The 12,617-nt window shown below is 42.7% G+C and overlaps 1 protein-coding gene across 1 annotated transcript in view; it reads right to left on the reverse strand.

Annotated features, from left to right (window-relative positions):
* Positions 1-12,617, reverse strand: part of LOC112260568 (cadherin-2) — a 108,627-nt gene that overhangs the window by 21,088 nt on the left and 74,922 nt on the right. Inside the window, exons 4-11 of the mRNA XM_024435793.2 lie at positions 5,866-6,045; positions 4,864-5,019; positions 3,970-4,114; positions 3,413-3,585; positions 2,211-2,348; positions 1,583-1,768; positions 790-1,043; positions 238-380 (exon numbers count right to left, since the gene is read on the reverse strand). Coding sequence (XP_024291561.1) covers positions 238-380; positions 790-1,043; positions 1,583-1,768; positions 2,211-2,348; positions 3,413-3,585; positions 3,970-4,114; positions 4,864-5,019; positions 5,866-6,045 — 1,375 coding nt within the window. The remainder of the gene's footprint in view (positions 1-237; positions 381-789; positions 1,044-1,582; positions 1,769-2,210; positions 2,349-3,412; positions 3,586-3,969; positions 4,115-4,863; positions 5,020-5,865; positions 6,046-12,617) is intronic.

Genomic DNA, 12,617 nt, shown 5'->3' on the forward strand with positions numbered 1-12,617 from the left:
AAATCCAGTCAGGGAAGGAGAGAGGAGAGAGGTGAACACGTCCACAGTGTGTCTGTTTAGTCTGGGCTGGCTCGGAAACAATTCCTTCAACAGGGTGGCTTTTGCTACATTGATGTCAGGGACAATGTTAACCTTGAACAAGGTAGCTGGGTTTGACATTTTTGCTTGCTAAAAACAATATTCTCCTAGGTTACTTGTGGGAAGCAGATATTAGAGCCTGATGGCTAGGCTACGTACCGCTGTCAGAGGCCAGGAAGGTGGCGCTGTACATGTTGTCCTTCACGTAGGGCGATTCACGGTCCAGGACGGCGATGGTTGTGATGTGCCCAGTGTTAGGGTCGATTCTCAGCCAGTTGGCTGGGTCTGAGAGCCTGGTGTATCTGAGAATACAAAGGACGAGTCAAAAGAGAACCCTTGCGCTCTCCCACAAGCTTGATTGGTGCGAAAAACCCGCATATTCAGACAAACAAAAAGGTGTAATGGGTCTGCACTCAAAAAGGTGTCACATAAAGCTTACTTCCTGATTCTACTTTTTAAAATGATTTTCACTGCATCAGGCTTCACAGCCTTCTTCAGTGTGTACATTTACAGAGGACGAGGAAAGCTTACAGAAGATACAAGACAACCTTACATGTTAGTTTTTCTCTCATGCAGACATGTAAATGTAAGGCTACAGGTGTTGAATGTTCAGTAAAAGGGAATGTTTTCATTGACGTAATGCTAGTCAGTGCTTTGAGCAAACTGTATGAACAATTCTGCATGAATACAGCTATTTAGTGTCATTACTACCTAATGGTCTGCTGCATGAATCTATCAGGGTCCTGTGCTGTGAAGGTGGTTAGTGCTGATTCTGGTTGCATCCCCTCCTCAAGTTTGATGAGTTTGGGGTTGGGTTCAAAGTTAGGGCTCTCGTTGACATCGATGACCCTGATGGAGACCGTGGCGGTGGACTGGCGAGGGGAGTGGATGCCCCGGGCGAGGGACACCTCGTTCACCGCTACCACCGTCAACACGTACGTCCTGCTGATCTCATAGTCGATTGGCTGTAGGGAGGAAACCAACAGTATATAAGTGTACTGTATGTTTCATTGAGTGTAAGAGAATGGTTGGATAAAGTATTTATTCTGTTTTTCTTGATCAGTAAAATATTAGTATTATTTTTCTAATGCCATAAGACAAAGAGCCCAGGAGAAGTCAACTAGGAGTTACTGTAGCTAGTTCTACAACTGTTGACCAATTAGTCTTCAATTGCTATACACACACACATGCGCACGCACACACACACACACACACACACACACACACACACACACACACACACACACACACACACACACACACACACACACACACACACACACACACACACACACACACACACACACACACACACAGAGAGTTAAATAAAACAGTTGACATGCACCTTTGCTCTCTCTGCTATAGATAACTCCTATAGCTTGCAAGCATTATAAACTATTTATTTAATCTTTAAGAGCTGTCTTCGCTATTCATGGTCAGTGACCCCTAGGGGGGCCCCCATGGGGGGGTGGATTGAGTCTGAGGGGGTAGCAGCCAGTCTCACCTTGACAACAGTTACCAGGCCCTCGTTAGTGGTGGGGTCGGTTGGCACGGAGAACCTGCCGGTAGGGTCGCCCCCGGTGATCTTGTAGACAGTGTTCCAGGCTGGCGTGTTGGGCTGGTCTTTGTCTGTCACCGTTAGGTTGGCCACGATGACATTCACCCGGTTCTCAGGCACCTCTCCAAAGAACTGCATGAATAAAAGATGGGGGATGGGACAGAGAGCAGTTAGAGAGCAGTTAGACATACTGCTGCGCCAGTGGAAAACACAGGCTCTGTGCTCCAGCACTACACTCCCGACATTTCAGGTAAATAAATGTCCACAGCAACTTATCATGTTATCTTCACCATCTCGGTCTGATAGAAAAACAATACACTTACATTACACAGAGGGGAAGCATCTCTCACAAATACATTCAGCATCTTTCTCTCTTCTCCTCTGCTCTCGCTCATCTCCTCTCTTTGTCTGCCTGATGTACTTAGGATGTCAGAACTTACATGTGTCAACATCTGCAAGCAAGGCTGAGTGTGTACTGTGTGTGGGTTAAGTACATATAGACAGTGTGACAGTGCTATGACTGTAACACACAGTGTTGTGTAGTACATGGATGTGAAGCTGTGTTCTTTCTCACCGTCTCTGCAGTGAACTCCGGTGGGTTGTCATTGATGTCTGTGACTTTGATGACGGCGGTGGCGGTGTTGGAGAGACCGTACATGGGGTTGCCCTCCATGTCTGTGGCCTGGATGATCAACGTGTACTGAGGCACTTTCTGCAAGAAGAATAACATGTTGGAAAATAATTAACTCTGTATACGAATAACACCTAAACCCTTGTGTTGAGCCTTACGTGTAGGTTGAATCTTACATAAACCAAACTAATGATAATTTTCAATTTCTCTAAATTATTAAGTTCAATTTCTCTTATCCTAACAAACTAATATCTGTCAAACCACAATGAGGAGGTTGAGGAATCCTAGTTATTCTCACAATGATCAAGTCTACATCATTTCAATGTGGAGAGAGAGAAAGGATTTATAGAAGTCTGCTTGCTGTGGGAGTGCAACACTTCCACATTTCCACTATGTGTAGCATCATGGTGCATGATGGGTAATCCCACTGTAATAAATTACTCCCTTCACATTAAAAGCCACTCAAGGGACTAGGTAATGAGAATTGGGCAAATTACTTTCACGGTGGCAACTGCCGTACATATAACAGCTATAACAGTGGCCCCAGGGGTGAACTTGATATAGCAGGCCAGCTAGCCAGATTGCCCTCGCCAGAATTGCACCAACTGGCTTTGTTTCCCCACCTCAACTTAAATATTTATTTTGTCACTTCCATCCAGTATAAGCAAGACCATCGCCATGCAATTAAATAGGAGAGTGTTACCATTAATAGCAACGGGGAGAAAAATAAACATTTATCTGCTCAATGATGCATGTTGCCTCCTTGTTAGAGGCAATAAGTATGAAGTGGGCGATGAGTCCATTTCTGGGCTCCGTTGGTAAAATGGTAATCAGTCATGCTTAGCGAGCTTAATTAGTTTTGAGACACAGTGAAGATTATCATCAGCAAAAACAACCCAAAACTACACTGTTCTGTTTGTTTTCAAATCTGTATCTGCAATCCACAGCTCATTTAGGTAAACAAAGGAAAGGATATCTTGACTTATGCATGTTAGAGGAGTGGTGTGCAGCAAAGTAGGCGCACATGAATTAATGTGATTAATGGCTCTGATACTGGGACTGTAACCTTAATGCTACTGCATTGGGGGTTTAATAGGCACACATATGCGCGTGCACACGCATACACAAACTCCTGTATTACGTACCTCTCTGTCCAGGCCGGCTGCGACGGTAATGATGCCTCCTGTCTTATTGTTGATGGTGAACATGTTGGATGTCGGGCTCTCAGGATTCTGGGATACAATCTTGTAGCGCAGCATCCCATTGGCTGTTTTGGGGTCATCTTTGTCAACAGACGTTACTGTCATAACAAAGGTCCCTGAGTGATGACAAGACAGACAGAAGATGGAAATAGGGGATTTAACAAGGGTTTTTAAAACAGTATGACCTTGTTTTATTTCAGTACTGCATTTAATTTACCTACAGTCATTAAACTACTTCCCTTTTTTGAGGATCCATTGACTAATATGGAGCACAGACAAAACATAGCCCCCAAAAAACTTTGGCTTTGTCTGAAATGTTGACAAAGCACTTCTACAAGAGAATACATTCTATTGGCAGAGATCTTAATCATATCGAACAGCAGCAAAATTAACAAAATGATTACCCCCTGTGATTAATCAATGCTGTTTTATCTACTGATAGCTTAGTGGCCCCAAAGGCCAGACGATAGGAAGCCTAGGAGGATGGTCTAAGCCACTACCTGGTTTAGAGCCCTCAGGGATCGTGCCGTTCCATATCTGATGGATGAACTCTGGCCGGTTGTCGTTCATGTCAATCACATTGATTACAATGTCGATGGGGCTCTCTACTTGGTTACCATTCAGATCCACAGCATGGGCTCTCAGCTGTAGGGAGACACCAGAGAGATATCAGCACTCAGCTGACTGTGGTGGACACATGCATACACATGCATGCAAGAACCAAACAATAAACATTCAGCAAAAACACTTAAATTTGCCTGAGCAGAACTTTGGCGTTGCAATGGCTCTCTTACTTCAGCTATTTCCAATCATAGAAAAAAAATAAACCCAGAAATGTGCCTTTCAATAATGTAAATGCTTGTTTGTTCACAGTGCAGCGCTTCCAGGGATGCCTGCTCCATTATACCTTCATTGCAAACCTGCAATTTATAGTTTTTTTTCTGTCTGCCCACTGTCTAATACAAGTCTCACCCTGACTACCAAGGGACCTTGAGCACATGCCAGTCAACCTCCTGGAGTATACAGACAATGTATTAGCCGAAGAGGACACATACCTCTGGATAAAGAATTCTTAATGCTTGGTACACTGTTTAGAAACCTTTTACTGTAACTGTTCAGCATGTCTGCTGTTTCTCCTGTTCACTGAACTGCACAAGGCCAAGCTTCTCTCTCTCTCTATTACCTAAAGTGAATGCACATCACTTTAGGTGGTGCTGAACCAAAGAAAGCTTGGGATGAATAGGACCCGAATACACTATTGCTCCACCGTCCCGTTATTTGGCTAGAAAATAACAATGTTTTGATCCAAAGTGGATCTTGACTTTGTCAGTATGCGTGGTCCTAATCATCTCCTCTCGCTCACGTAGACCCATGTGTGTGTGTATGAGACTTACATGGAAGTTGGAAATGTGTTCTCTATCCAGGGGTTTCATGACGGACAGCTCTCCAGAGATGGGGTGGATGATGAAGATGCCAGTGGGCGGCTGGTCAGCTCCTGGTCCAGTCACACTGTACCTCAGGGAGCGGTTCTTGTCATTGTCCGACCGGATCTGTTTCAGAACCCAAAAGTACGTTGGTCAATGATCAATAATCAATTGTGGGTATATAAACTGTTCGGTGTTGGTGTGTCGCCCCGCGCTAGAGTCCCGTTGGTGAGTGGTACAGACAGATCTTCCTCCCTTGTGTGTGTGTATGTGTCTAAACTATATGTGAGTGTGATGTATTTGAGCCTCTGTGTCTTCCCTGGCCTGTCTATCTCTACCCATAAGCCTTGGTATCCATGGTGTGTCTGGATGGTGCCTGGTGCCTCTCCCTTGTGTCATCCATTAAACTCAGCCCCCTAATGCTTCTGGATTAAATATAATACACACAGACAGTATATACTGGACTTAGCACTATGTCAGGAACCAGTAAGCTTATGTTGAGAAAGGATATACTTCTTAACTGACATGAGAAGGATAGCCAGTCCTCCATCATTCATATCCACCCACCCCTTGCCCCTTGAGCACATGATAAAGTGAGGATAATATCTCAACAGGAAACCTGAGGGAAACAAGCCACTGGAGGGCTCTTTGTCCTTTTCTCTCTCATCTCTAAAGCTACATAATAGCAGGGACATTCATAGTGACGGCTTGCCTGACTGGGAGAGGGAAATCAGATACTTTAGCACGAGCACTTGACCTTTCAGGACGTGGAGTCAATATGGTGGTGGATTGAGTGATAATGCTGGTAGAACAGAAATGACCGGTCCAAAATCTGCTGCTGCTCCATAGAACCATGAAGCTCAGAATAAGAGTACCGTCTCCTTTCAGGTTGTGGATAACCGGTGTGTGCGTGTGTGTGCGTGTGTGCGTGTGTGTGTGTGCGTGCCTGTGCCTATGTGTGTGGCATCTTACCCGGACCAGGTCCTGGGGGAACTCTCCTCTGGAGTTCTCTGGGACGTTGATTGGGGGGATTACCCAGTCCCTTTTCATGCGTTTGAGCTGGCCCACAGAGCTGCTGTCTGTCTGCCGCGATGGGAACCAGATCTCCTGGAGACCCTGGGACAGAGCTGGGGGAGCTGGGATATCTTGGACCTGGAGGAGAGAAATAACATCTGTTTACCAACTTGACACATGTAAAAACCAATGGCTTTAGGTAGACCTTTTATACAGTAGCCAGAAGACAAATTATCTTTACCTACCAATGAAGTTGTGGAAATAATTCAAGAGAATGCAAATTCTTGACAGCCTAAAACAGTTTTTGGTAATATCATTTTGCATGCTTTGTTAATATCAAACTTTTACATGCTTTGCAAGAATAATGATTTTCTTAATAATCCTGTTTACATGGACACATCTGAAATCAGGCTACCTGATAGGTGTGATAAATGCAGAAAATCAGCAATCAAAATAAACTTTGGCATAATAAGAGGGAGGCTCGCTCGGCTAGTGCTAGTGCACAGATCAAATACACAGCTTGAATTCAGATTAAGGTGTTTACATTTCCTAATTCGTCCAAAGATTGCTCAGAAAACCCGGTGTTTTAATCGGCGTATGCTGACTTCGATTATGACCTTAGGCCGATTAAGATGTTTACATGACTAAAGCTATACTCAACCTACTGCCATAATCACTTTAATATCGAATTATTAGTGTGCATGTAAACATACTCATTGAACTATATCAGCTAGAGGACCCAACATAGGAGGGGGAGGCTTTTTGATGTGGTCATATTATATTTTAGGATCCATTTCATTTTTGAGAATTCAGTGAAGGCTAACATTGCCTTCATACATGTGATGATGTTTTTGAAGAGCCTCTCTTTCCAGGCTCTCTTCTCCATGGCTGGGAATGAGAGTAGTGTTTGAGATTCTTTGTCGAGGATAGTACTGTAGCCCCTCAGTTAGCTTTTAATCACAGACCTCCTCTCATGTCCTGATAAAAGCATGCACGCACACGCAGGCACACACACACAAACAGGCACACACACACACACAAACAGGCACACGCACGCACACACACGCACGCACGCACGCACGCACGCACGCACGCACGCACGCACGCACGCACGCACGCACGCACGCACGCACGCACGCACGCACACGCACGCACGCACGCACGCACACACACACACACACACACACACACACACACACACACACACACACACACACACACACACACACACACACACACACACACACACACACACACACAGGCTTCTAAAATGGATGTGCCATTCTCCCTTGGCTGTAATGAAAGTGATTTGAAACAAAGCAGGATGGTACCTGCAAGCCAGACTCTATATAGCCAGATGGCTCCATTTGCCTTCGCTGTTCCACAGAGAGAGAGACTGTTGGGAGTGAGACCCAAGTAGCGCCAGAGAAGTCACAATAACCTTGAATGCCCGATAGAAAATGTAAACAAGACGCTGGCAAACTAAGGTAGAACAGTCATCCTGTAGAACAGTCATCCTGTAGAATAGTCACTCTTCAGAAAGTCCCTTCTTAACTCTCTCTCGTCCGTCTGTAATTACTGATCATCAATTTGTTACACAATATCCAAAGCACTAAAACTAACCTAAAGCCACAGTCTGTGCAAACAGCCAAATTAATGACAGTTTTGCCACGTTACAACACGAGCCCCATCCCACGCAGCCTCACCATGCACGCAGCCCCTCCCTGACCATCTGCGGAGATGTCGGAGCGCCTCCACTAATCATGTTTGAAATCCGATTATGCTGCTTTCACACATTTGAAATGCAGAGAGGCAAGCGGACAGATAGCGGGGAACATGCATCAGAAATATCTATTACCCTATTAAACCGAAGGAAAGAGTGAGAGCGGTAATTATTTCTGACCTGGCGGCTGGAATGATGAATGGTGTGGAGGGTTTGCTTAGCAGTCTCAGCCCCAGCACAGTCACATCTATCTATCTCTGGAGAGTACTGGAGGTCTCTCTGCCCCCTACATCCTCTGACTGCTAGACTACACTTCAGTATCCCTGAGAGCTTGGGAGTGTTTGTGTACTGTGTGTGAGAGAGATTGTGGTGTTGTGTGTGTGTGTGTGTGTGTGTGTGTGTGTGTGTGTGTGTGTGTGCGTGCGTGCGTGCGTGCGTGCGTGCGTGCGTGCGCGTGTGTGTGGCTATAGACAAGTACAAAATCGCCCTCTCCAAAGCCTAGGGTAGGTCTTGGTTTTCAGCCTGACTCTTGTGGTGATGTTTATGCTGATGGTCGTGGTGGTTGGGAAGGTCACCCTAGGCGATTTTGTACCTGTCTATAGCCACACACACAGATAGATAGATAGATAGATAGATAGATAGATAGATAGATAGATAGATAGATAGATAGATAGATAGATAGATAGATAGATAGATAGATAGATAGATAGATAGATAGATAGATAGATAGATAGATAGATAGATAGATAGATAGATAGATAGATAGATAGATAGATAGATAGATAGATAGATATAGATAGATAGATAGATAGATAGATAGATAGATAGATAGATAGATAGATAGATAGATAGATAGATAGATAGATAGATAGATAGATAGATAGATAGATAGATAGATAGATAGATAGATAGATAGATAGATAGATAGATAGATAGATAGATAGATAGATAGATAGATAGATAGATAGATAGATAGATAGATAGATAGATAGATAGATAGATAGATAGATAGATAGATAGATAGATAGATAGATAGATAGATAGATATATGTGACTGTGCTGGGGCTGAGACTGCTAAGCCAATCATTACTTTTTCATTGATTAAAACATTCCCCTAGGGCCGATGCGTTCGCAGTGTTTGCTAATATAGCATCTAACCGCTGATGTGATTATGGATCACATGATGATAATTCATGTCAATCATTGCATTGGAGAGAGAACCACATAACCACACCAGTGTTTCCCCTATATTAATTTAACAATGGCGGGCCGCTGCTGCTAAATTGTGACCAGCTCTTCCGAAGAAACATGATGTATTTGGTAAAACATTTTCAGGGTCGACTCAAACGACCAAAACCAGATATAAAGTATGACAAAATTATAATGGAGCTATATACCGTAGTTATTATTTGGGTATGAGTTAACATAATATTAATTTTTAAAAGTGAGATTTTCACTGGACAGTTACTTTAAAACTGTACATTTTCACTCAGCCACATGGCAAATGTGTAGAATTGCAGGAAATTAGCTTTAAAACAGTAACATTCTGTCTCAGCAGAGGAGGGCATCAAATTATTTTTGTCATAGACCACGTCATTGGTCACGTCCACTACCAACCCCCCCAACCCCTCCCATCCCCCTTTACTAACTTTGCCACCTCTGCTAAAAAATATCTTAGGGGAAACCCTGACACATGGCCCAATAAACTGGTGAGATTGACTTCTATATTCTATTATAGATGTGATTACTACAAATGTAGCCCCGAGACTACTGCGCAGCTCCAATGGACTGCCGCGCAGAATAAATACTGTATCAACCCACAATGGGAAGCACTAGATTCACTTCTTGATGCACCCATCCCGTTAGCGGGATCATTTTCGTCAACATCCGCTGAATTGCAGAGCGCCAAATTAAAATTAAATTACTAAAAATATTTAATTTTCATGAAATCACAAGTGCAATATAGCAAAACACAGTTTAGAGTTAATCCACCTTGCGTGTCAGATTTCAAAAAAGCTTTTCGGCGAAAGCATACCAAGTGTTTATGTAAGGACATCTCTCTCAGCAGACAAAACATTACAAACAGCTAGCAGCCAAGTAGATTGGTCACGAAAGTCAGAAAAGCAAGAAAATGAATCACTTACCTTTCATGATCTTTGGATGTTTACACTCACGAGACTCCCAGTTACACAATAAATGTTCCTTTTGTTCCATTAAGATTATTTTTATATCCAAAATACCTCCATTTGGTTGGCGCGTTATGTTCAGAAATCCACAGGCTCGAGCAGTCACGATGGGGCAGACGAAAATTCCAAATAGTATCCGTAAAGTTCGTAGAAACATGTCAAACGTTTTTTATAATCAAACCTCAAAGGTTGTTTTTACAATATATAATCGATAATATTTCAACCGGACTGTAGCTTCTTCAATAGGAGAGAGAGAGAAAATGTCTGCTCCATTCTGTTGGCGCATGCAAAACGCTGCTGGCACCCAGCCATCCAATGATGAGATGTTATCTTTCTCACTCATTTTTCAAAATAAAAGCCTGAAACTATGTCTAAAGACTGTTCACACCATGTGGAAGCCATAGGAAGATGAATCGGGTTGATATCCATTTAAATGGAGCAAAGGCAGGCAATGGAACAGAGAGCTTTCAGGAAAAACAGCACTTCCGGGTTGGATTTTCCTCGGGTTTTCGCATGCAATATCAGTTCTGTTATACTCACAGACAATATTTTGACAGTTTTGGAAACTTTAGAGTGTTTTCTATCCTAATCCGACAATTATATGCATATTCTAGATTCTTGGCCTGAGAAATAGGCCGTTTCATTTGGGTACGCTTTTCATCCAAGCATCAAAATGCTGCCCCCTACACTCAACAGGTTAAACTTCACTAAACTTTTTAGAGTGTTCCCTGTTAGTTAACACAATCAACATTTCACTTTACTGTGGCAATGGTGATCGAATCAACTCAATATTAGCCACTTTCAATGCAACATACCGAAACAAAACAAACTATGCCAGAGATGTTGTTGTAAGCAGAATGCATTGGAGTAGGATTCTATTGCATTGACACGCACCACACAGCTCTTACTCTACAGAGGCCGTGCGGCATAACCAATCAGAGCTGCAGGAGGCCTATATGCAAATAGATCATATATGGATCTGTGCCATTTACTTTGACCTGGACAGTGTTTACAGCAGGAGAAGCATTTGTTTTGAGATCAAAGTGAGAGCTGCATGTAGCCACATGTGCACATTTTGTTCATATCCTTTGGTAGTTAGTGAGTCATTAACCCAGATATAGATCATTTTTAGTCATCAATAGGGGAGGGATTGCTTCCTACAAGAGCACAAAACGTGTACATTTCTAGACATCTTTCAAAAGCAAGTCAGATAAAAACTTTTGTATGTCTTAAAGGGGCAATGTTGCATTTTGAGAGAAGCTTAAATAAGCTAAATAGCCATTTACTTTGACCTGGACAGTGTTTACAGCAGGAGAAGCATTTGTTTTGAGATCAAAGTGAGAGCTGCATGTAGCCACATGTGCACATTTTGTTCATATCCTTTGGTAGTTAGTGAGTCATTAACCCAGATATAGATCATTTGTAGTCATCAATAGGGGAGGGATTGCTTCCTACAAGAGCACAAAACGTGTACATTTCTAGACATCTTTCAAAAGCAAGTCAGATAAAAAGCTTTTGTATGATTTAAAGGGGCAATGTTGCATTTTGAGACAAGCTTAAATAAGCTAAATAGCCAATAGGCAGAGGGTAGCATCATTTGTCTGATAATCTGTAATAATGGTATGGGAATAATAATGCATTTTATTTTGTGTTTTCTTGCATTCAACATCACCACCATTTTCAGTCACCTCTTTGTCAATTGTTTTTGATGATAGGACACTCTGGTATGCCTAGATTATGATTAAATAGCTACAGTAGCCTACATGGCAACTGTTAAAACTGTAACTTAAAGCGGGTACAGCCTCAGTGTTCACAGTAAACACCCGCTGGAAGTTGCAGAGAATTTTCACAATGTTCGAGTTTGCGCTCAGCAGACCTGCAATTTGCTCAGTGATGAGAAAAATTTGAGGGAACATTGATTACTACCATAATTATCCAGGCCAAATTAACAACTGTCCATACAATCACATAGAAAACAACACAAACATCTAGGGTCAATCAGAGTCTTCTAAAATGGACATGATTACCCATGATGGTCTTCCTATTTCTATTTAAAAGCTACTGTGGCCAAGCCCCTTGTTTATCTGGCCTGGACAAATGTACATTTCTCTTTAAATGAGCGACACGTGTGACTAATGGTGTCATTAAAATCACATACCTGCAGGAGTCACTGTGGTAAATGAGCATCAGCGCCCTAACAATGCTGTTTTCAAAATCATCCCCTGTACAAGTTTAATTTGAAACCACAAAATGCTGCTGCTGCTGCTGTTGGCCCACTGCACTCACACCAATTTGACATAACTGTAAAAATGTGCGTTTAATCTGGAGGCTTATAAAAGAATGCACTCTCCTTTTATGTGATGTTTCAGAGAGGTGCTTTTGAAATGGGCTGCTTGTGCAGCTAATTTGTTCTGTATATGACTGGAGGAAAAGACTATGTTTTTTCAGATGGTATCTTTGTTGAACAAAGAGGCTCATTGTGCTGTACTTAAGAGGCATTCATTAACAATAAGAGTCCACAATGTATGAAGATCAGACCTAAAAATTGGAGAGAGAGCGAGACAGAGAGTTTAAATGTGAGTCTGTGCACTCTAGCCAATTAACACCATTCCAGCTAGTGAGAGAGAAAGACTTTCACAGGTTATGACCATTGAACTGAACAGAAACACATAATCCAGGACTGAGGAGGCTAGAAATACAAACACGACCATTTGAGCCTTGTTTCTCCTCATATCCCTGTTCTCTCTCTCAATTACACACTTGATTACATAACCACATCACACGGCCTCCCTCATCTACAG

The sequence above is a fragment of the Oncorhynchus tshawytscha genome, linkage group LG10 (assembly GCF_018296145.1).
Source record: "Oncorhynchus tshawytscha isolate Ot180627B linkage group LG10, Otsh_v2.0, whole genome shotgun sequence".
Classification (NCBI taxonomy): Eukaryota; Metazoa; Chordata; class Actinopteri; order Salmoniformes; family Salmonidae; genus Oncorhynchus; species Oncorhynchus tshawytscha.